This window comes from Acipenser ruthenus, chromosome 21 (genome assembly GCF_902713425.1).
Source record: "Acipenser ruthenus chromosome 21, fAciRut3.2 maternal haplotype, whole genome shotgun sequence".
Lineage (NCBI taxonomy): Eukaryota > Metazoa > Chordata > Actinopteri > Acipenseriformes > Acipenseridae > Acipenser > Acipenser ruthenus.
In genome coordinates, this window is record NC_081209.1 from 25698098 (window position 1) to 25724198 (window position 26101).

The following is a 26101-nucleotide window of genomic DNA, read 5'->3' on the forward strand; positions in this document are numbered from 1 at the left end:
TTGTATTGCCATTCATTTTCCAACATTTTCTGTGTTTTTAATGGAATATTCTTCAAACAGGTACAGATATTTTTTTGTAACTGGATAACCAAAGATCAGTCTCTGAAGCCTGTCAGTGAGGTAAAATAATCCAAGTGCTGCTATTGATAGTCCCCAGAGAAGGAATGAATTGGTGTCTTCGGTGATGGAGAATTTGTATTCATATGTACAGTTTTTTTCCTGTATTGTAATGTGTGTCACTATTAAGCTCACATTTGCAGGATTTTCATTTTATAGCTTATATCACATAATTGCCATTTTGTGTGTATAGGCTAGATAATAGTCAAAGATAACAGCAAGGCACCCTTGGCAATTGTGTTTAAACACCCACCAGATTATAACGTGTATTGAGTAAAGCAACGTAAACTAATAAAATAAATTTCCACACTCCATTAGCATGCCATGCCAAGCCAAAAGTCCTGGAAATAAAAAAGGTTTTAAACGGCAGCCAGACTGAGCATTCATTTAGTGGTAAACAAGGGTGAAAGCCTGTATTCAGTTATTTCACAATCTTAATTTAACAAAGCTGTCCCAGGGTATGTGCTGAGTATTACATAGATTAATAAATAGAGGTTTTTTTTTTAATTTATTTTTTTACAGTCCTGCTGTGTAAAGTAAGACTTGATGGCACCAGAGACTGAGAGCCATTTAGTATTTAAAATAAATAATCTGATCAGGAAAGGAAAGGTACTCTCTGCCAAGTTTTACCACACTGTTCTGCCTGTAAATCATCCACACTGAACAGAACATTTCAAGGGAAGACAACCAATAGGACTGGTTGTGTGGTGATCCTGTGACATACTGTAGCCTACACTGAACTGCTTTCACAGCAGCCTGACCTAAAGCCGCGTGTTTGTAGCCAACTTAATGTGTGTTACTCTAACCTTGAAGTTTAAAGTCCAGCAGGTATTTCTATTCAGATTAACATTGTGATGTCTAGTTTTATGTGTTTGAGGTGGACGTTGTCCATATTTATTTATCAATGTATTTATTTATTTTTAAGCTTTTTTTGTTATATGCTGTGGGGATGCTTTACAACTTGTGACATTATGAAACAGGAACGACTGGTCATTGTTAGGGTTAAAAACAATGGTATTGAAAAAATGTTTGTGATACTTCTAGGATGTTGACCTAAGACCTAGTTAATCAGTGTTTTGAGCCAAATAAATGTATTTGAGGGGGTGATGAGTTACCCAGTAGTTCAGATATATATGACAGCAGCCCAAATATTAGTGTACATTCAAAACCCATCACAGCACCACTGATTGGTGCCTGAACTGTGCAAGATGCCAGTGACTGGGTGGGTATGGAAGCAAAACAACAATGCCCATTGTCCCCTGATTGTTAATTAGGGATTCTAAAACATAGCCACCCTGCCAAAAATCCTTTTCATGACCTTGAAATCAACCTTTAACTAAAACAGCTCTAAATGACTTAACAGCGAGGCGTGAGGTGACAGTACTCTCGTGGTCTAAAAACAGCCATACTTAAATAAAATCTAAATAATTTGTTTGTTTTTATTTATTAATAAAGCTACAGTTGTCACATTCTAACTGTATTGCTCAAAGGGTTTTTAACTAAGGTTTTAAAATCCACTTTCCTTCCTTAGGGAGTCTCAAAGAGGCATGGAACAGTATCGAGGATAGAGAGCTGCTCTACAGCATTACACCTTTAACATTTCAAAATTAAGAAAATGCATAATGCAGGAGAAACACAATGCAGTGGAAAAAGGCTCCGGAGCTAAAAAAGGGAAGAGAAATGAATTTTATAAGACTACACCTTTAAGAAGGGCTGGATTTGAATGCTGATAACAGTAGGTGCACATTTGCAAGTGGTCTTGGGCACAGCAGACCCCTGCCATGAGAGAACCAGTGAACAAAAGGTAGACTCACCTTGGGGTATACTGCTGAGGAAACACTTTTAAGAAGCTGCAATACTGACTCTTTATACTGGTACTGCCAGGCGTCTGAAGGAAAGCAACAACAAAAAAGTACTGTACAAGCAACACCTCATGTACTGATTTCAGTGTGCATGATCACATGAATGGTACTGTAGCAAGGTCTAGGTTAATTTCAAAATGGATAATACATACACTGGCTGGCCAAAATATTAGACAGGCCTTCAGTGTGGATAGTTCCCTGTGCTTTGTTTGAAACAGGCTTGTCTTGTCCAGTGCTGAAGGTTATATTGTTTTGGGACACTATCGCTTCTGTCGCATGTCACAATAAATTGCACACATCTTGGGGATGAATCTGTCATTACTACTGTGTTCCGGTGACGGTTATCTGCAGACACTGTCATTCCAGGTACACCTGAAGACAGTCCTGACAGACATGTAGTTCAATGCATGGGCACCTGCTATCACATCCCTTGTGAAGTCACCAAGATCCTTTTCAATGATTGTTGCTGAATAGTTGCACACCACTCTAACACAGCTGATATTAGTGTACATTCAATACAGTTGATCACATGGCGCATTGCACTTTGATTGCATGTGTATTCTCTTTTTTTTTTTTGGCCAGCCAGCGCACCAATGTTCAAAATAACTTAAGTGCATTATTTATAAACATATGGCTTTAGGCAGGCTCAAGCTCCTCATGCCACGTGGCTTCCACAAATCTTCTCCAGATAGGATCCCGGGACGAGTCCTTGGTTTCCATTCCTGGTCACTGTCCACCATCCGTCCTCCCCTTGCTCGATCACTTCCACAACGTCTCCCATCGCTATGGACAGCTCATCGTCATTCTGTGAAAAGTGAGCAAGAGCTCAGACAGCCAGTGTAATCATGCATGCACTATTTAATTTGCAGTGGGAAAAAAATAAAATATATATATGCAGATTGAAATTGAGACACCTGGTGATTACCAGCCACTGACAATTGCATTTATTAGTAGCCTGGGTTACTCTGTTAAAATAACAAACACATATGTAATTACAATTAAAAAAAAAGAAAATAGTAAATGCAATGAATAAAATATGAACATGAAAATCAGCCTGTGACTATTTTGTGTAATTGTCCCGTTGTTCCTGGAACAGCAGTGTGGAGTAGTGGTTAGGGCTCTGGACTCTTGACCGGAGGGTTGTGGGTTCAATCCCCAGTGGGGGACACTGCTGTTGTACCCTTGAGCAAGGTACTTTACCTAGATTGCTCCAGTAAAGACCCAACTGTATAAATGGGTAATTGTATGTAAAATAATGTGATATCTGTATAATGTGAAATACTGTATAATGTGATATCTTGTAACAATTGTAAGTCGCCCTGGATAAGGGCGTCTGCTAAGAAATAAATAATAATAATAAAATAATAATAATAAAATAATGAAACCGAGGTCCACACCTTTCCCCTTAAGCAGGTACAGGTAACAGTAGTTATTATCCCTGGTCTCACCTGTGCAGTGTACTCATACAACACCTTGTAGCCCATTGTTAGAGAATCAGTGTTTGCTTGCGCTCCACCTCGAAGGACAGGTATAGCAGCGTAAACTCCGTCTACTTTTTCATCTGCGAAAGAAAACCATGAAGAAGAACATTTTCAAACGACGTCCTGCTTCATTGCGATTTACACCTGTTTTGTGTTATGAAAGTGGAAAACGCAACCCATTGAATTATACTTTCACACTGCTGCAAAAAAATAAAAAAAGCTTTGAAAAGGGTTTGAGTGCCATTATTATTATTATTATTATTATTATTATTATTATTATTATTATTTGTTTGCTTTATCCAAGGCGATTTACAAAGACTAGGGTGTGTGAACTCTGCATCAGCTGCAGAGTCACTTACAACAACGTCTCACCCGAAAGACGGAGCACAAGGATGTTAAGTGACTTGCTCAGGGTCACACAATGTCAGTGAGTGAGCCGGGATTTGAATCTGCAAATCATTTCCTACTGTACATAAATGTGAAAAGGAAAATATAAAGTGTAAGAAACTACCTGAAAGTAAGGAATGTGATGAGATTCCTTTATCTAGAATGATATCAGTATATTAAATATACATTTTAAAAAAATGTTTGTGATAACATGTGCTTCTTTCAAAACTGCACATATAATATCAACACAGCAAATCACTGTGCGCGACAGTTAAGATTTATGGAGTTATTTCATTCGCTATATGACCACCTTAAAAACATTTAATAAATGTGCAGTATAGCATTGAAAAGTCACTTCCAGTGCAAACTGATGTAACCAAAGCATGCGGACCTGTAGGGGGTGCTGTAGGGTAATCTGCTTCATTGATATCTTGCCTTGAGCCACTGCAGTGTCCCGGTAGTAGATTTGAAAACCTGAGAGAAAACAGAACAGGGCCATCATTACAAACTGAGGAATTAAAACCAAAACTGGGACTAGGAAAAATACCCTAGAGATTAATACAGGTGTAAGTTTCAAAGGACAACCCCTGCCCTTCTTAGCTAATTTGCACATAAGGATGTAAAATTCTGAACTGGGGGCAAAACTGTGCAAAGAGCTCCCTCCGGTGTCAATTTGAAAAATTGCATAATTAGTGGTGTGTCTTGTGCTTTGTATGGGATTGCATACAGAAACAATAGGATGTGGGTTTATGATTGCATCAGTCAGCTTTATGCAGCTAGGATAACTGTGGAAGATGTTGCAACGACAGTGAAGAAATATAACCATTGATGTTACAAAATTAGTCAGAAACAACTAAAAAATCAAATATTTATTTTAAAAAAAGTGGTTCATTCTTTTTAATGTTAATGTTTTATGTCTTCTTTCAGAAAAAAAAAAAAAAAAAAAAACACAGCTGCATACTGTATAATAGTCCGAATTTCCATCTAGGGGTTCCATTGAATTAATAATAAAAGCACATGCTTTGTCCCTGAACGTCAGGTCATCTGACACACTATATGCGAGTTTAAGGTGTGACTGACCTTTTCATCACTCCTCCCCCTGCCGAACGCAAACTTCCATTGCTGTCAGCAACGCCCTCTCGCTCGTAGTAGCTAATGTAAAGTATTGGAGCTGTGAATGATAATGCCAACAACAAGATGTCAACAGGATTCTGTGTAGGTTTAGAGCTCCTGTACCTTCCACAAAACCTTTGTAGAACGAGTTCCGTTCCCTAGCAGCTGCTGCACTACCAAGGAGCACTCCACAGGTTCACAAAATCTAATAGCAATCTTTGAAGTGCCAGGGATTAGGGAGAGCATTCTCAACTGGATGACAACTGCTCAGTGTGTTTACTCCTGTATTTAATAAGAAAAAACATTCCTGGTTTAACTTGAGAGAGCTTACCAGACCTTTAACCACATTACCAAGTTGTTTAGTTCTAAACAGGGATTTCCTCATAACTGGAGTAAACACTTATGTATATGAAAATATGCCCCTGACTCTTAAATTACTAAGAATCAACAGTATAGTAAAATTATGCAACGTGACTGAAATGGGAACGATCGGTATAACGCAGTAATAATAGCCCTACGAATAATAATAATAATAATAATAATAATAATAATAATAATAATAATAATAATAATAATAATAAGTGTAACCTGGCGGACTGGTCCCAGTGGCTTTTGTCTGGATAAAGCTGTTGATATCAGCAGTTACATCACACTGTTCCAGAGTCTTCCTCACCTCCTCATACATCTGTCAACAGAGATCAATACACATTAGTCCATCAAACAAACCTTCCTAGGTCGTTCGGTGGAGCTCTGTATTTGGGGGTGCATTAAGACTGGTTACTGGTAAAAATAAGTGAATTTGCTTGGTTTAAATAGAGGACTGCCAACAACATTAAAATGTCTACTTCTTCCTCTGGCTCTCCCAGTATAGAGATATCAGTGTGGTTATACAACAGAAAAAACTCAAATCCTTACCAAGTCTGGGAAATGTACTAATGCTGGTATAGTTACTTTTCACAAGGCATGAATTGCTGCTGTAAGTGTCAAAACCTACACGGCATACTCTGTAGTAAGTCATGCATTTCGATATGTTTACACCCATGGTATCAGGATCAATGTTACTCAAGGTTCATCCAGTTAGTCCAACCACAAACTACTTAAGTGGCTAGCCAGGGTTTTTACAATCCTGCGTTGTGTACCTCGTCATCCGTCACACACTGCAGTGAGAAGTGGTTACAGTGAACCCACATTGAGTTCCTCAGGATGTTAATCCGGTCAACTTCCTGCTGCTCGAACACCTGAAACACAAATAAGAGGTCATTCCGCTGCTGGGAGGAGACGAGAGCACAGGAATACAAGTGAACTGTGTGTATGCTGAGCATGGTTCAGGTGTTAAAGAACATCCTGTGACTTCTTCTTAGGACTGTAGAGATCTACAGCTATGGCCAAAAGTTTTGCATCCCCCAATAGAATTTTGCTTGATAAAGTCGAATGAAACCAGCTGAATAATGTTATGTTAACATATTGAATTACATACAGCTTTGTAGTTTTCCATAAAACTGACAACAACTGAAAAATCTGACATTTCGAAATCTAACATGAAACACTGTACTACTGTTCTGGCTTCCCGGCAGACTTTTGCAATATCATTGTGTAGTTTCTCTGATTACATAATGTTAAATAAAGGATCTAAATTCAGTTCATATATATATATATACATACATACACACACATTCTCCAAGGTGTGATTGTCAGATATGAGTCCTGTAAATCATTATCTGTGTAGGGCTGCTCACTGTATTATTATTTTCTTAGCAGACACCCTTATCCAGGGCAACTTACAATTGTTACAAGATATCACATTATTTTTACATACAATTAGATTATTTTTTTACACATTATTTTTACATACAATTAACCATTTATACAGTTGGGTTTTTACTGGAGCAATCTAGGTAAAGTACCTTGCTCAAGGGTACTGCAGCAGTGTCGTCCACCAGGGATTGAACCCACAACCCTCCGGTCAAGAGTCCAGAGCCCTGCTGGTTTGGTGCTCTGATTTGAAAGGTAAATAAGTTCTCTGTTGTTAGAATACATAACAATCTATATTGGGGCACAGTGAGTAGATGAATGCTTTTCAAATGAGCTTGGTGGTGCAATTGAGCCCTTGGTGGTTAACGGTTCACAACACAAGCACACACAGTCAGTCATTGAGAACTGCTGTTACAGATGCTCATTACGACTGAACGATAAAGAGAAGATATTCACTGCAGGGCAGACAGTCTCGCTGAATGCCACTGACAGTCTTCCACTGAATGCCAGTCCTGCTCTGTAGACACAGGAGCGACTTCAGTCCTCAGTGTTGTCAAATTTAAAATGAGAACAATAAGAAAGCACAAATTAAACAATTAAATCCATAATTACCTCGCAAGTGCTCACATGGGTCTGTTCCCAGTCTTGCCGAATATTGTCCAGCTGTTCTATATTCAATTTATATTGCTTCTCTACAGAAACAAAAAAGAACACGTCTGTATTATTCTAAAATGAGCACATCAGGCCCCAGCGTGCTTTCTGTGAATTCAGTTTCAACTGAAACACATGCTTCAGTACTTCAACAGGAAATACAGAGAGGCTTAAGGAGTTTGTCACATTCTGTTACATTCAGTAAACCAGATTAAAAACGAAGTGCTACACCGCATGTGGCGAAGCCATTTATTGATAAAGGAGCTGTTAGTTAGTTACTCAAAACCTTGGACTGGAAGAGAAACTGAGCACCCTTACTAATCTTACAGCATATACACATATGAAATCCAATAGCTTCTTCTGATCTGCGATGTGGAATTTGAAAATGTACTGTATATTCAGATGCAAGTTTATCACCAGTTACGTTGCTGTAACATCATTCTGACTGCTGAACTGCAATCCACACTCTGAAGTTCAACACAACTGCCCTTTCATTTCAGTTTACTTGCTGTTTTATTATTATTATTATTATTATTATTATTATTATTATTATTATTATTATTATTATTATTATTATTATTATTATTATTTATTTCTTAGCAGACGCCCTTATCCAGGGCGACTTACAATATACCACATTATTTTTTTACATACAATTACATTATTATTATTATTATTTTTTTTTTACATACAATGACCCATTTATACAGTTGGGTTTTTACTGGAGCAATCTAGGTAAAGTACCTTGCTCAAGGGTACAGCAGCAGTGTCCCCCACTGGGGATTGAACCCACAACCCTCCGGTCAAGAGTCCAGAGCCCTAACCACTACTCCACACTGCTGCCCTCTTTCTTTTGGTTAGGTGCATACTGTACAACTGAGGATACATCAAGTGTTATGGCACTTTGCAAGCTGACAGCATCTCTTGCCTATTGAAGAATATACATCTAATAGTTCTGCTCTTATGCGATACATACCCCCAGCAGAGCTATAATCCCTCTTCACCTGTCTGGCTCTGCGTGACATTTCACTCTCCTTTGTGGAGAGAGCTAGCCCTGACACTCAGACTCACAGTGCTCATGTACTGTACTCTGGCTTTATTTGTATAAGGCTTCAGCATAAAGAATAAAAGAGAACGATCAAAGAGACAAAGAGAGAGACTCGGGTGCCTACCTGCCTCATTCGCTGCCTCCCTGCATTGCTTTGCCCTGTTTTGCACCTGTTATGTTGAAGAGAAATTAGCAACAGGCAGGAATCAGAATCAGCACCAGGCTGTGCCAGAACCCCACCCCACTCTATCCCCCTTCACCACCAGCTATCATGAGACAGTTACAGGTGCCAATAGCTTGGAAAGAGCCCCATTCACTTGGGGATAACACTAGATCTTCAGGGACTTTGGAAAACCCACCCCTCACAGATATAGAGCAAGCCCATCTGAATCCATGAATGTATACATGTGTTTGTACCTTGTCCACTTGCTTTGGGGTGGCTGTCAGTGTGCTGTTTATCCGTTCATGAGCCAGCTCAGCTTCATCAGCCTCTTTACACTTGTGTTCATAGCTCTTCTTGGACTGGGGGAGAGAGCATGGATCACAGTGTTATTAGCAAACTAGGAATGTGCTATTCTGTCTGTAATACAAAGATCTGCTTAACTAACTGTAGTGCATGGCATATGCACTTATATACTGCTGCATCCTGCATGAACAAAGCAAAACACTCAGCTAGTGGGCAAACCCAAAATCAACAGATAGTGCAAGGGGGTTTAAATGTGTTGGTTCTAATTTCTAAATGAACATGAATATTCATATCACTGTAGCAATAATCAGTAGATTATTCTACAGCTTAGATAGTGGGTTCATGTAGCATTTAGTATTAGCTAGTGGTGAACTGGTAAAGGTGGGGTGCAGTCTTCTGCTAATTTAGAAACAGAAGATCAGGAACTATTCTGAGAAGTGGACACAAGCTCATGCAGATACCGGTCTTCTCACCACAGCGGTGTCCATTTCCTGATTCATTATCTGCTTACAGTAGTTCACAGAACTTGTGACTAGGGCGCAGTGCAGTTGAGGATTTCCTAGCCCAGTCTGGACTAGTGCTGAAACTAACAAAGATTCTCTCTGCTTTGGGGTGCAGTTTGCTTACAGGAAGCCACTGCAAAAAATGAGTTTGTAGCAACGTGTCTAAAAGCAGCAAATTACTGAACAGAAGCGAGAACGAAAATAAAATACAATTTACAATAAGTAAAAAAATAACTTCCTGTCCTATGTGTTACATGTAGAGATCGAGCCCTTGATACCAGTGTCGTAACCACACTCTTTTGCAGCAGGCAGAGCAAGGCATCTTTGTCACAGAACCAAACCCTGGCTGCGAGTGAAGAGGGGGAGGCTGGATTTTGCATTTGCGTATGAACCGCAGTTAGCAGGAATTCAAGATAAACTCCCTTAAAAACGAATCATGTTCTAATACAAAACCATGCTTTTTTTATATACGTGTGGAATATTTTTTACTGGAAAATAAATAATTTGTAAGGGAGTTCATCTCGTGAAAGATTGAATCCAACACATCGCTGTTCTTTCTCTGTGTCTCAATAACAGGTTAAAACTCTTTGACATTGTGTCTGGTGATCTCCAGTGACAAGCATGTGTATTATTGCAAACAATGGTTAAGGTGCAGCATCAGGAAATTGTCCATAAGCGCAGCAACATGACGTCTCTTGGCCACCCTACAGTTTAAACACTGGCCTTGTCACCTGGTGATGTTGCCACTGGAGATCACAACAAGTCACAACCTCAAATACGTTTTCCTGTTATTTTGATAGACTAAATGTAAGTGCAAAAGAAAATGTTCCATTTCACTGCCGGGTACCGAGACTCAGATCAAGCTTTTCCAAGAATACAAGTGTAAATATGTAGCTTATGTATAAAGACCCTGCTTTCATCTCAGCGATTTATAAAACAATTTATACAAAGTAAAACACAGCTGCTAAAAAGCTTGCTCAAATTCAGGAAGCTTGTTAATGAGATCAGTGAGCTATACACTGAACAGCAGCCACTTCAAAACTTTATTTAGTTGCCCTGTAACCACAACACATGTCTCTATAGAAACCTAATAATAGCCCACTGACCAGCAATGATGTACACGCACCATTTTTTGGGAAGTATATATTAATATCCTCTTTTATTCAGAAGAGCAATACCCTGCATCCTAGTATAGTCCAATACGTGTGGGACTCCGGTTGTGTACCCGGCCTATATTACAAAACTAACATTATACCCCTGTGATAACAAATATGTCCCGCTTGTTATGAGCTACAGTACCTCATTCAGTACCAAGCCCTCTGCTTTCAGTCTGACTGTGCGATGAGTCTGTTATGTTTCAGTTCAACAATATGACTGACTTCCGTTCGTGATTATTCATAACCAGGCTCAGCTCACGGGAATTACTAGTGAGGGGTGGGGGTGGGGGGTGGTGGTGGGGGAACGGGACTTCCTGTTTAACCCTTTGTTTTCCGGATCCCCCTGTGGTTCTAGCTGGTGTAATATCTCTATTCATAGAGCTGGTTTTATTAAAACTCATAAATCAGAAACATGTTTTCAAAACTGAAGCTTCACACCCTTGAGTCTTCTAGAGTCTAGAAGACAAGTAGATTTGGTCTACAGTATGTATAATAATACTGCTGATGTATTTACTTAACTTCCCCTGTAATTCACCTGCGACACATTGATGGCAATCCAGGCATCCCCACCCCCTGCTTATCATGCTAGCTACCAACAATAGAGCTTTCTCTGTGTGGTGCAAAACACACTAGAGACTGAATTATCTGTTGATCCAGACTGCTTCACACATCCTCAGACTATCCTTGGTGATTAATTCATTTCCAAGCGGTGTGATGGGGAGTGATTAACAGCCTGGCTCATTTTTTTTTACGTTTTATACACGTTTGAGTGGAAAGTCCCTTTTTTTCCAGTTCCTAAAATACTTTTAATACTTTTATATTCTGTTTAATTTCTGTAAGTCGCTTTGGATAGAAACGTCTGCTGAATAATTAAATAATAATTAATAATAAAATGAATAATCAACAGGAAGAGCAGCAAAGTCTTTAAATTCTTAAGCAAGGAAGTAAATACAAGTAGTAACTCAGCAAGCCCAGCTGAAAGTCAACACAGGAAGAACAATACCAAACCCAGTAAAGTAAAATTATGCTCAAAATGAGCAACTGTGCTTAGAAGCACTGGTGTTCCAGATCCGTTGGGCTGCAATTACTGGTCATGCTAAGGTTTTTTTTTGCTAGGGTTAATCCCAATGGTATTCACCACATCATCAGTATTAAATGTGTTTAATGTGGTGAATCCTCTTTACAACAAGGGCATATCTACTGAGTTGAAACAAATCAAGCAACGCTCTGCTTACCTCTAATGTTTTCTTGTGTAAAGAGACTTTAGTCTTCTGAATTCTTTCCATAACTCCTTCAAACTGCAGCAAAGGAACAATGGAGGTTAATTGTTTGGTTGCTAAATATTTACTGTACACCAGTATTAATCATTGGTGTTCTATTAAGCTATGCATGCTGCTAAAATAGGTTGTAGATTTACATCACCTACATGCTTTGACAACATTGTAATACTTAACTTAATATTAGAATGTTCCTACAAAGATCTGAATGCAGACAAAGCACATTGATAACTGCATGCACATGCACACACAGGCAACACTGAAAACCAACCGAAAGTGAACTTGAGTTATTTTCCATTCCCAGGTTGCTTTTTTTAAGCTGAGCTTGTTTGAGCACGATCAGCCCTCATCCAATGAAAAATAAAATAGCATTCCTTCTCACCTTTTTCCTCTGTTCTCTCTGCCTCTCCCTGAATTGCTCCATTCTCTTTATTTCTTCCTTTAACATAACAGCCAGCTGGATGTGCAAATGCCCAACCTTCTCTATTTCTGCAGTATAAACGATTGCATATTAGACACATACTGTGAGTGTACAGAGGCATGATTCAGGACCACTTTGCACCAGAAACAATGTGTTGTTTGTTTGGTGGTCTACATGTTGATGTTGCATAGAGGAAGGTGTAGAATCAGTGTTTGGGTTATGGTTTGGGTGCAGTCTTTCTTTTGAACTGCACTGTAGCTACATTGTACACGATTAGGAATATAATTTAATGCTGTTAATGGACCTGTTTTTTGAAGTGCACTGTATCTATAAAAAGATTACTATGAGGTATGGAATTAATAGACACTGTGGAGGTACTGGGGCAGCTTTTTCCTCAATCACCAGCCTCTGAAATTAAGCACTTTGATATCAATCCAAGAGTGTTTGAAGCAGCAGTATGGTTTCTTTGGCCTTCCTCAGATTAAGCCATCCACAACTGGGACGGCTGCCTGGATACCCTTTAAGTGCTGGAATTTGATTCCTCTGCACCTCAGCCCACTATTCAAAACCATGAAATACTGGATGCTATGTAAAATGACATGCAGCGTTGAAAATGGCATAATAATAAAATCCTCGAATGTTTCTGTATACATTCACAACTTAGAAAAATAGCAGCAACTCATTTGCCATTATGAATAATACTAAGCATTCATTAATACTAATAATATTTTAGCACTCGCTACAAGAACACTACAACTTACGTGTTTTAAGCGTGTCAAAGGACGTCCTCAGAGTACTGGCAAAGGAAAAAAAAAACACTTGAAAGGAGTCACTTGGATATTTAGTCACAAGGCTGGTTATTAACGCCATGATTAATATTCTTTAATCTTTTACTCTAGTATTGAGTCGCTATTTTTGAAAAATCAAAACAAAATGAAAGTAAAAATGTTATATGTCTTCATTGTCATCTACATTTACCTTAATGGTTTCTGCCTAATCTTTTAATGAAAAATAAAATCTGCATTTGGAATAACTAACAAAGATATGCCTCATAGTCATAGCCCTATATTCAGAACATGCTTGTCTTTGAATGTGCCCAGCCCATACCAGTGTGAGCAGTACAGATTGTGAAAATAATAAAACAGATCTCTGCTTTCGGGCCAAATACTGATAGCTGAATATGTGACACATTATGCAAGAGCTGTTAATTATATATGTTTGGTATGTATAAGAGGTAGTTTCATAAATATACTAGTTTATATCTGAAAAAAAGTACATTCCTGGGTTAATGTGTGGTCCTTTGTGATTAGAAGCTCTCTGAGAATTGTTAAGCAGCTGTCAACCCCAGACTTACACACACATGCTTCACTCTTCCTTCCTGCTCACCTAAGAGCAATGTTTCCATTCAGGGCTGCAAGCTGACTCACCAATGTGTGATCTATCCAAATAGAATGGGCGGTACCACTCAAGCTAAAATAAGTCACACTCAGCTGTCAAAACGTGTTTGCTTTTTATTCTTTGCTTTTTTTTTTAAACATATTTAAGAAGAACGTTTTTCATATAAAATGTTATCTGTATGTTAAAAACATTATAGACAGCATAAAGATATTACATAGCATTCTATTTCTGTAAGCAGTACCAGGCGCATTATTGATCAAGATATAGTGGTAATGAAGGGGCATGTTATGTCTCTACTACTGTATTTACACTACCTTAAACAAACTAGACAGTCAATAGCGTGCATGCATGGCTAGCGTATGAGAGAATGTTGTAAACCAGAGAATTATATTGTAGTGTGAAATTGAAGATGATGCTGTGCAGAAGTAAGCACATTTAAATCATTCAAGCCCTTTTTAAGGTATGGGGTTGTGGAAGAACTACCAAGAAATAACTAAGATGCATGTAGGAGCTCCTAAATTAACATTCAAAGAAGTAGATTTACATTTCCTTTACTATTATATAATGCTGGTTTTTCTATTTTTCCAGTATTAAGTTATTAGAATTTTTGTCTAATCAGCTGTCTGTGAGCTCGTTTGGTGAATCATAACATTTTGTGAGATTCACTCAGTGATGTAGCAGGTTAATACAGCTCTCTGCTGTTATACTTGAAAGTGCTTTAACCACACTGTGGAGAAGCAGTCTTGCGGATTGGTGTTGAGGCTGGAATTCTGAATGTATCTCATGTCTTTTCAGGCTGAGCATAACAATCCGCACGCGTTGTTAAAGAAAAAACAGCCTGTTGAAATCCCTTGCTATAGCATTGATGTGAAGTCTCTGGGGACACTGGCAGAGAGTGTGACGTGTTTTTGATCTCGAGGCGGCTAGACTGCTGTAGCTATCTAAAGAGAGAGTCTGTGTTGAACGTTAAAGTGTACATCTGAAATGTTAATTTTACAAAGTGTGATTCACGCCTTCAGAACAGAAATTGAAATTACTGTACACGTGAGCAGAGCTTTTAATACACGCCCAAGCAACAATACATTTCCACTGGACTGGGCTGCCCTGCTATGGGTTTGCTTTTCATTACATAATTACAGATGGATAGCATGTAGTGTACAAAGGAATGCCCACAGTGTTTTTAGCTATATGACTTTCACATATTGAACTTCCATGCTAATTCCAAGTTTCACCATCCCAATCATTCCCAATGAATCATTCTTTTCCCTATTCGTACTTAGACCCTTTCTGGCACTTTTAGCATGTAATAGTGGTACAGGTTTCCATGTGAGGGGGGAGGGGGTGCACACAGGTTCCATTGTAAATAAGACATATATGTGCTTAGGCATATCTGAACAACGGAAACAATTAATAACAGAAATCTTGTATTCCACCCACTGGTCTCAGTCCCTGTATTGCGACTGTTGACTGTTTATTCAGAGCTTACCTCAAGGGGGAAGTTTAGGTGAGACGACTCATGGCATATCTCAGACACAGCCTGTGGTCTTACATCGATCATTTTAGCTGTAAAAACCTCAGCCAGCTTTCAACACCATGCCCAGGGATTTTCCCCAGAACACATAATTTGTACAGTGCCTTTCAAGAACTATATTCATCTTCATGTATCCAGGTGGGTAACTAACTTAGCTCTGTTCTTATTTATTTATACAAAATTATGGTAAGAAGAAAAAATAATAGCAGAGTTGTGGTTGGTGTAGCTTCACTTTGTAAGCCTACTGCGTATGTTCCACAGTCAGTGCTCCATGTACACTAGGATAGAGTGGGACAGTTCAGGCTTTTCAGCTCACATCGAAATGCATTCTGGTACGTTGTACCTGTCTAAGGTACCTGTCACAGCAGGACTAAACTTACCAGAATGTATTGGGGTGTGAGTTGAACTCTCCCAAACGGTCCTAGTGTACATGAAGTCATATGATATCCCTACTGTCATAGATACTGATATTATCACAAAGCTTTAGATCAAGACCTACTTTAAAGTCTGTTTTAATTAAACACATTACATGTATGGAACTTTAAAGAAACCAACAACAGTCTGGATCACTTCACAAATATCAAACTTTAATGAACTCTTTCAGCACTAGACCCTGTCATTTAAATGTTTCTGGATTTGAGTGTATTATGTATGTTTAAGGTTATGCTGTTTTCACTACTAGAGCTATCTTCAGTTTAATCCATGAGCTGAATCTCTAAAGCTTTGTGAATGGGGCCAATTTTAAAATGCAGCAGTTTCCAAGAACCCTCAAGGCCCAAGTAAATCTTTCACAAACTGAGGCTGCAGGGAATTTCTTATCATGGCATTACCTTCTTGAATGCAATAAACAAAGACCTACTTGATCTCAGTCTGTCCTCCCGCTTTGCGGGCTATCGTCACTAGCTCCTTGCCGTATTTCTCTTCAGCCAGCGCCCTGTGGGATACGTTTCAAACAGTTTACATGTTGGAATTCTAAGTGCACTTTCATTGTTGATTGGCATGTTTGCTCACCTGTGAACAAGTCTAAAATTCCCTACAGTAACTGGGGGGGCAGGGAGGGGAGGGGGGAGAATTTAGATTCTTCTTTTGCAGGCATGTGCATGTAGGATATTTGACTCCCAACCCCTTTTTAATGTTATACTGTACTTTACAAACATCAATGTAAACGCTCAATCATACTATTTTCAGTAATCTAAAAAGAAGGGGGATAAACATTTCAAAGTGTTTCTAAAGAACAAAGATGTCTATGATCTAAACAGCAGCCAATCGAAACAGCATGTTCTCTATCCTTATAACTGTATAGCGTGAAGATATAAGGTGAAATTAAACTATACCCCAAAATAATGTAAACATTACCTTTGACCACTAATGCACTTTGATACAAGATTTTAGCAAACATTTCCGAATAAGAACCCTTACTGTTGATGGCAGTGGGAGAAAGTGCGTGCATCCTGAACGGTTTTGCAAAGTGCAAGAACAAAACCTCTCGAATTGTGTGATCACGGACCTGGGCTGCTATGCGTAAGGTTTCGATTTAGCAATCTATTTATAAAAGATACTGAATATGGTTGCAGAACAGCATTATTTTTAAGACATATTTTTTTGTGTGTGAGTGGGTGAGTATGTGAGTGTGTGTGAGTATGTGAGTGTGTGTGTGTGTGTGTGTGCGTATGCAGTATATTAACCCCTGTTGTTTTCTTACCTCATCTTCAGCAACTCTTCCATATCTTTGCACATCCGCCGGCCTCCATGCAGTCTCTGCACCACAACTTCATACCCAGTATGGCTGGTGAAATCAGAACTCTGTGGCAAAACATAAATATCAGAGCAGGTACACAGCAGTGCTCCATACAGAAACATCAGAGCAGGTACACAGCAGTGCTCCATACAGAGATATCAGAGCAGGTACACAGCAGTGCTCCATACAGAGATATCAGAGCAGGTATACAGCAGTGCTCCATACAGAGATATCAGAGCAGGTACACAGCAGTGCTCCATACAGAGATATCAGAGCAGGTACACAGCAGTGCTCCATACAGAGATATCAGAGCAGGTACACAGCAGTGCTCCATACAGAGATATCAGAGCAGGTACACAGCAGTGCTCCATACAGAGATATCAGAGCAGGTACACAGCAGTGCTCCATACAGAGATATCAGAGCAGGTACACAGCAGTGCTCCATACAGAGATATCAGAGCAGGTATACAGCAGTGCTCCATACAGAGATATCAGAGCAGGTACACAGCAGTGCTCCATACAGAGATATCAGAGCAGGTACACAGCAGTGCTCCATACAGAGATATCAGAGCAGGTACACAGCAGTGCTCCATACAGAGATATCAGAGCAGGTACACAGCAGTGCTCCATACAGAGATATCAGAGCAGGTATACAGCAGTGCTCCATACAGAGATATCAGAGCAGGTACACAGCAGTGCTCCATACAGAGATATCAGAGCAGGTACACAGCAGTGCTCCATACAGAGATATCAGAGCAGGTACACAGCAGTGCTCCATACAGAGATATCAGAGCAGGTACACAGCAGTGCTCCATACAGAGATATCAGAGCAGGTATACAGCAGTGCTCCATACAGAGATATCAGAGCAGGTACACAGCAGTGCTCCATACAGAGATATCAGAGCAGGTACACAGCAGTACTCCATACAGAGATATCAGAGCAGGTACACAGCAGTGCTCCATACAGAGATATCAGAGCAGGTACACAGCAGTGCTCCATACAGAGATATCAGAGCAGGTACACAGCAGTGCTCCATACAGAGATATCAGAGCAGGTACACAGCAGTGCTCCATACAGAGATATCAGAGCAGGTACACAGCAGTGCTCCATACAGAGATATCAGAGCAGGTACACAGCAGTGCTCCATACAGAGATATCAGAGCAGGTATACAGCAGTGCTCCATACAGAGATATCAGAGCAGGTACACAGCAGTGCTCCATACAGAGATATCAGAGCAGGTACACAGCAGTGCTCCATACAGAGATATCAGAGCAGGTACACAGCAGTGCTCCATACAGAGATATCAGAGCAGGTACACAGCAGTGCTCCATACAGAGATATCAGAGCAGGTACACAGCAGTGCTCCATACAGAGATATCAGAGCAGGTACACAGCAGTGCTCCATACAGAGATATCAGAGCAGGTATACAGCAGTGCTCCATACAGAGATATCAGAGCAGGTACACAGCAGTGCTCCATACAGAGATATCAGAGCAGGTACACAGCAGTGCTCCATACAGAGATATCAGAGCAGGTATACAGCAGTGCTCCATACAGAGATATCAGAGCAGGTACACAGCAGTGCTCCATACAGAGATATCAGAGCAGGTACACAGCAGTGCTCCATACAGAGATATCAGAGCAGGTACACAGCAGTGCTCCATACAGAAACATCAGAGCAGGTATACAGCAGTGCTCCATACAGAGATATCAGAGCAGGTACACAGCAGTGCTCCATACAGAAACATCAGAGCAGGTATACAGCAGTGCTCCATACAGAGATATCAGAGCAGGTACACAGCAGTGCTCCATACAGAGATATCAGAGCAGGTATACAGCAGTGCTCCATACAGAGATATCAGAGCAGGTACACAGCAGTGCTCCATACAGAGATATCAGAGCAGGTACACAGCAGTGCTCCATACAGAGATATCAGAGCAGGTACACAGCAGTGCTCCATACAGAGATATCAGAGCAGGTACACAGCAGTGCTCCATACAGAGATATCAGAGCAGGTATACAGCAGTGCTCCATACAGAGATATCAGAGCAGGTACACAGCAGTGCTCCATACAGAGATATCAGAGCAGGTACACAGCAGTGCTCCATACAGAGATATCAGAGCAGGTATACCCCATAAACCCTCTTCCCAACAAAACAGCAGAGAAGAATATATCATTTGACTAAAATGCATGATGGTGCTGCACATTTTAGCTCTGCATGAATGGGTTTAGTTTTGTATTAATCAAGATTAAACCTTGATTTAAATGCACTACATAAGGTATAAAAACATAACCAACTTCTGTTCAAGTTTCCTTACAGGGAGATATGATTTTTTTCTCTTATAAATGTATAAATCCACACAATTAAGACATCTCTCATGTCATTAACTAGATTTTATACCTGTAACCTTCTCACTAGAAATATGCTTTCCATTTTCACCTACAGCAAAACAAGCCTCACTTGAACTATTCTTCTTCCTGTTTTTATGAACTGTAGTTGCAATGATAAATGCAGCCTATTTTTTGCTCAAATATTAAAGTAGTTCACTTTCATAGTGTTAATATCACAGGGCAAACTGTCATAACAATAATAATAATAATAACAATTCTATTTTTCACACAAAAGAAAGGAAAAGGTAAATCCTATTAAACTCTTTTTCACTTCATTTCCCATTAATTCACACACGTTTATTTTCAGTGTTCAGTGTTTGGTGGGGGTGTGTGAGCAGGGTAATGATCCCCTGCCTCAAGCAGAATTACACTGGAGTTTCACTTCCCATCTAAGCACTGGGTTACACTACCACTGAATATGCACGCTGCTTGAGATACGCTGCGCTAAGACTACATGGTAAAACACCACGGAACCAGCAAGCACAAATAAGGTTAACAACATAACTCGGGTTACATTTCAACGTTTTTTTTTTAAAATATAAATAAGTATTTAAAAAAACTTGAATTTGAGTGAATGCAAGTTATTGATGGCATCCTGATCACGGCAGTTGTGTTTATTGTCACCATTTTGGCTCAGTTCCTTTAAAGTAATATCTCTAATATTTGATATGCCAAATTAGGATACAACATTAGTGTTTTTTTTTTGTTTGTTTGCATTAGCTATATCTGTCCATGACTGGGTTCATGTATCGCACTATCTGAACATTAGCACAGTTCCCTGTTCATAAAATCTGTTTTAATAGAAGTTCCCTGTGCACAGAACTGCTCTGGACTGTTGTAAATCAGGCTACTTGAGCTCCAGAGAGAACTTGTGCCAAAAACATACTACATTGTAGTATAGCATGGTACAGTATGATAAAAGCACAGCCAAGCAGAGCAATTCACATACAAGTATTGAAGAAACTCAACTACAACTGCCTAAAAATAGAAAATGGGTTAACACACAAAATGCTGTGGTGAGCTGGTTAATGTGGTAGTTTCTTCATGGGAGTTTATCTCAGATAACCCTTTCTCTGGAGCCAAAGTACTACTACAAATCCTGGAAGTGAAACCTTTAAATTGTGGTTCCCTTTCTCTCAAGAAATGATAGATAACAGGTACTCTTTACAACAAGATGAATTACAGTGTAATTAAAGACAACCTTTCTTTCATTTCTACAGAGCAACAGCCTTAATCTAGCAGGCCTAATCTGATTCTCGTTGGATTCTGAACTTCCTGCTGCACAAACACAAGCAATAGGATTGTTTTATAAAGCAGATTTTCTTCTGCTGCTTACGCTGCACACTTTGGTTTCAGTCTCACTTCGTACTCTGCCAGTTCCTGTATGTTTTAACACTCACTGTGAAACGGAATCCGTGAAGCTAATTCTATGCTGTATTCTATACTCTACACTGTAGCAAAGAGAAGTTAAACCCGGTCAGTTCTTGAAAGTGTTGGGTGTTAAACTAAGGTCTGATTTTCCTTATTTTCAAGTCCACATACTCATTTTTTAAACGAGAGCAGGGGATGCGGCCAGTTAGTCCTGGCTTGTACTGTAGCTCTATCCAATTATCTTTATGTCAGTCTAAAAATGGTTTAAAGCAATCAGAATTTCCAATGTGTGAGAACAGCTGGAAACTAATGAATCATTCGTGTCAGTTTGATCACGAATCTGGTGATACTGAATAATCTGTACGCAATTGAAAAGAGCCAACTTCCCAACGTTTTGGTATGTTTAACATGTCTTTGTCAAGGGAAAGTGTGTTTGAAAACAAACAGCGGAGGTAATTATAGGCTTTTGATGCCATAGTAACCACATATTTATTTTGATTTAATTCTTGATGTAATTTACTACAGTTAATGCTGTAACGATCTACTATTCCTTTCTATGTAAACCTTCAGGCATCATCATATTGACTCTATTTATCCATGTATGTTCCTTTATTCTTCTATATTGTACATTATCTAATTTTGTTTCTTCTAAAACTACATTCAGTCATTCATGTTATGTTTATTTTTTGTAAAGTGTTGAACTATTGGTTCATTAGCTTTTTTATTTCTTATGTTTGAGAGGTGTTTCTGTATTATTGTATATAATGTTGCACCCGTCTCTCCTATATATTTTATTTTATTAGATGTGCTCAATGGATAGTCGTTTTGTGGATGACAAGCAGAGTTTCGACTTTGAAATCTGAATAGAAAAAAATCAAAGTAAAAAGATTATTCTCTGAATGCTATTGCAGCCTGTTTAGTATTGCATCAAATTACATCTAACTTCATATATACAGTATAGTTACTTACTACAGATCAAAGTCCAACCCCCCCCCAAAAAAAAGGAAGAAGAGGTGTCTACTTGTTAAACCACCTATGACAGAAAGTGCCAAATGTGTCAGACAAAAGAGCTACAACCGTTTAAATAATGAAAGGATAAGGCCCTATCCAACAACTAATGCAGCGACAGTTCACTGTAAAGTTACAAAAAGGTAATAGCGGTAGGCTTGTTTGATGCATTAAAGCTTAACACAGTCTAAATTTCACAGCCGTTCTCCTTCATGTTTTCCAAATTTGGATAGTTAAACAATTCACTGAAGAGACATGCATGCAGCATGCTGGTTTACATGACCGTGGTTCACTGTGCCCTGGACAGTGGAGGCTGATTCAGATCTGGTTAATCCGCTAGCTCATTCTCATGCTTCTCCTGTCTGCAGCATGCTGGTTTACATGACCGTGGTTCACTGTGCCCTGGACAGTGGAGGCTGATTCAGATCTGGTTAATCCGCTAGCTCATTCTCATGCTTCTCCTGTCTGCAGCATGCTGGTTTTCATGACCGTGGTTCACTGTGCCCTGGACAGTGGAGGCTGATTCAAATCTGGTTAATCCTGTCTTTCACCTCTGGGAGGCCTGGGTTTGAATCTGGCTCAGATCACATTGGCACACAATGCAAAACTACCACGAAGTTTATGACAATTGTCAATCTCTGCTTGAGGGAGTCAAGGATAGTTCAGGTCAGGCTTTAGAAGTTGGGCGAGGAAGCCACCCTTATTTACTGGGTTTTTCCTGCTGGTAAAATTGGTAAAAGCATAGCAAAGTGTAAGAAGCATAGTAAAAGCATGGTAAAGCCCAGGTAAGCTTTATAAAGAATTGCAAGGTACAGTAAAGCATATTAATAAACATGGCAAACAGGCAAACTATGGTAAATTCATAGTAGAACAATGGGAAAAGCATGTTAAAACTGCAAAGATACCACACAAAAATACAGTGGTAAACTTTTATTAGGGCAGGGTCATTGATTGTACCTCACTATTCACTGTGAAAATAATTGATGCTGTCGCTTGTTTGTGAATACTACTAATGTTTGTTTCTTTTCAACTTGAATGGTTAAAACTAACAGCATCTGTACACAGGAAATGACTTTTGAAAGAAAAATACAGAATACAGCATATGCTGACCACTGTGGGGTTTTTTTTTATATAGCATTGGTTGCAGAATTTATTAAAGTGGACATCATTTAATAACCTTGATGGTTTTGATGGGTGTCATTTGACGCTCAGAATCTAGTGCAAATATGTAACTATTTGTAATGAAAAAGAAAATAATGTTACAAAAACAGCAACCTTTTGCATCTAGATAAACAGTAGTTAAAGCTCTTTAACAGTTGCTTATTTCCAGGAAACGATACCCCCCGCCCCCACAATGGAAAAAACCCTTATGTTGCGTGACTTTTGGACAACCCTGTACATTATCTCATGTATATAAGCAACACAAAAAAACATGCAAATGTTGCAAAAAGGTTAATTCCTGTTGGTTCTTTCTTCCTGGCTTTTTACAGGAAGCACTGTCCTTACATAATGTGTCATTTTAGTGTTTTAACCAGTCAATGCGTGCCTCGTTTTTAATCATTTACAAAGCAAGAACATTTCTGCAAAGCGCAAACTCAAAATAAAAACAATGACAGGTCTGTTTCTACACTAAAGAATCATCACAAAGTCAGATAGACATTATGATGAATAAGACAACAGGTTTTAAATCTTCAAATAGGAAATTCAATAGTAAGTTACAATAACTATAATGCTGCTTCGGAAAAGCTGGTTGAATCCACTTGATAAAAAAACTAACTTCTGCAATTTAATACCATAGTAAAATCATATAGTAAAATTGCATGGTGTCACTATCTGTATTTAGTTTTACTAACTGGCAGCAATCTAAACATTATGAGAGAGAGTGAATAATCTTACTATTAAGACTTCCTTCAATCAATCCACTCCATATGACTTCCTAAAACACAGGCCCCATTCATTTTAAAAATTTTGAATTCAAGCAGTTTTACAGGTGGGATTGCTTTCATGTGCTTTTATCATTACAGTTTTAAAATGTAAATACATGTCAGGAGTATATGATATGTGATATTTAACATTTCAACAGGAAGATAGGACATTGGAATGTTTGAAGCAGCATGCTCCAATGATCGTGTTCCACACAGAACTGTAAGCATCATTTTGTATTTCAGCACAAACCACAATATTGCATTGTATATACATTGTAGACCCCAAGCTTGATGTGATACAGTATTCAGAAATGTCTTTGTATCAGATACAGTGTACCAGATGGCTTATATCAGTTAGTCTGTATCCGATGGAAATGACACCATATTAGGATTAGTTATACTGTTTAATTTATTCTCTATATATTATAAAAATATAGTATAGCTCATTTTCACCCTAGAAATCTCTGATCTCTTGTGAGTTGGACACCAGCTTGTACAGCACCTCCGTTATATTTACTACATGTAATGTCATAGGTTGGACTATAAAAGGTGGACTTTATAATAACGTGACTACAGATAGAACCCTCTCTGCTATTTGTCTCAGCACCCGCTAGAACCTATAGCTCATTCATTTAATGTTACAATATCAGCACATTTCATTCTTAAACATGGCTGCACAAAAGATGCAGTCTCTCAGGCACTGAAGGAGGAAAATGCAAATGCAGGCGGCAATTGTTTATGCATGAATTACACCAGTCCAATAGATGAATCTGTACTATTAAAAAGTAGCCCTGTATTATTGGGCATTGTCAGGCATGGGATATTATGAAAACAGAACATCTTTTTTTTTTTTACCATTATCTGCAAAATATGTCAATCCACTTACCCAGAAAGCATCTTTGAAATGGGACTCTGTCATCCTCTTTGACACAACAGGGCTTCTTATAGCAAGTTTCTTCTTATTTTCAAAAACTTTCAACTGATCCACAAAACAAACCACAAAGCTGTACTGGTATTTGCAGATTATGACAGCTGACTTTTACAAGTTGATTATTAAAACAGAATGAATGATTGCTTGTTGACAGAGCGCAATATAAGAAAAGAACCATGCCAGAGACCGATTTCTTCTGGTAAGCAGGTTGTACCAAAATGAGGAACCTAGATCTGTCAAATGATGTCATTAACCACAGACGCATGCTAGCTGCACACAGAGAGCAGGAAAAACGCAGTAAACAATTTAAATGCAATATTAAACATTTAGATCAGTGTGGCCGTTATAATATATGCTTACAATTTTGTATTATTATTATTTTTTAAACAACTTTAACAGGTGATGGGCCATTACAGAGTGTAACATATTACCTATTTATTCTAGCAGCCTGTCACCACTGGGGAAAGGGTCCGTCCCACTTTGCCCCCTAGTGGCCACTAATCTTTATATTACTGAGCATCAAAAGAAACTTATACTTGGATAAAATTCACTAGATGTAATCGAAAAACTACAAACTCTGTTTTTGAGCAGGTGCAGTGACTTTTTATTGTGCTGATTAACAATTGACATCACGAAGATGCTACAAAATGATCTGTTGATCTTGAGCAGGTGTTGTGACTCTTGGTCTAGCAGTTTGTGGCCTGTCATTGACAGTGTGTGTCTGCTTATACCATCGCGCCAGGTTTGCAATTGCTGGCTGTGAGCACCAAAGACGGTGAGCCACAGTATGCTGCCCTAGTCCAGCCTCCAACATGCCGATTGCACGAAGGCGCTGCTCTCTTGACAGAGGTGGCATATTGTTTTTCTTTATTACTTTTATTCAAGCTTGCAATTAATTCAACAGCTGAAATCACTTCATAGCCAGTGTCCAATCAACTGTCTCTCAAATTAGGTGATTAAGTGCATATGCTTCAGTCATAGTTACTCAAGCGTGTCATGGTCAAGGATGAATGATCGAGTGATTAAAAAGAAACCAAAAATATTTCGTCAATGTCCATTATTTATATACCTTATTTTTTCTAAAATAAATGTGTTATAATAGTGATAAGTTTCTTTTGATGCTCTGTATATTTAGCATACCAAAAAAACTATTTTATTTCAAGTAGGGATCTCCATCATTTTAGGTAATTTTTATCCAATATTGTACTGTCCTGTACTGCGTTAGCACCAAATTAAATAAAATGATGAAAAATTAGAACTCTACTCTATGTACTATAATACTGTTGCAATTTTTGAAAGAGGCAAATAACTGGTGTTATTGCCAGACTGATCATGGAAAGACCACAACTGTTGATTTAAACACTGGGTTTTAACACATAAAAAAATACACTAGGCAAAGTAAGTGGTTAACCATAAAGCATAAGAAAATTGTAACTGGCATTAACAAATCTTAAAAGGTTTTGTTTCAAAAACATTATTTGGCCAACTTTCAGAAGCATTCTTGATAAACTAAGATTTTGCTTTTTTTTTTTCCCCAAACAATCATGCACACAAAAACTTGAATTACTAG

At 38.8% G+C, this 26101-nt stretch overlaps 1 protein-coding gene across 2 annotated transcripts; it reads right to left on the reverse strand.

Moving 5' to 3' along the window:
- Nucleotides 1–15: 15 nt before the first annotated feature.
- Nucleotides 16–25971, reverse strand: LOC117428116 (proline-serine-threonine phosphatase-interacting protein 1-like). Of its 2 annotated transcripts, XR_009308056.1 has the most exons (16): nt 24487–25971; nt 16867–16967; nt 16024–16098; nt 12997–13031; nt 12197–12303; nt 11773–11835; nt 8829–8933; nt 8536–8581; nt 7325–7404; nt 6100–6198; nt 5549–5645; nt 4928–5018; nt 4239–4321; nt 3428–3540; nt 1932–2784; nt 16–1779 (listed from the first exon to the last, which is right to left on the reverse strand). XR_009308056.1 is itself a non-coding variant. In XM_058995285.1 (15 exons), exons 1-15 carry the CDS (start codon nt 24517–24519, stop codon nt 2635–2637), a joined length of 1278 nt encoding a protein of 425 aa, XP_058851268.1. In that variant the 5' UTR covers nt 24520–25971; the 3' UTR covers nt 16–2634. The 2 variants fall into 2 exon arrangements, 1 of the variants encoding a protein (XP_058851268.1); XM_058995285.1 differs by having other exon boundaries at nt 16–2784.
- Nucleotides 25972–26101: the final 130 nt, after the last annotated feature.

What these genes read in the sequence shown, in the direction of transcription:
- LOC117428116 (XM_058995285.1), bottom strand. Translation starts at nt 24,519, where the DNA reads ATGACAGAGTCCCATTTCAAAGATGCTTTCTGG. An exon ending in TACACAAGAAAACATTAGAG is followed by an intron (nt 8,934 to 11,772) that starts GTAAGCAGAGCG and finishes TCTCTCCCCCAG; the next exon opens with TCCAAGAAGAGCTATGAACA. An exon ending in GGAGGCAGCGAATGAGGCAG is followed by an intron (nt 7,405 to 8,535) that starts GTAGGCACCCGA and finishes TTGTTTCTGTAG; the next exon opens with AGAAGCAATATAAATTGAAT.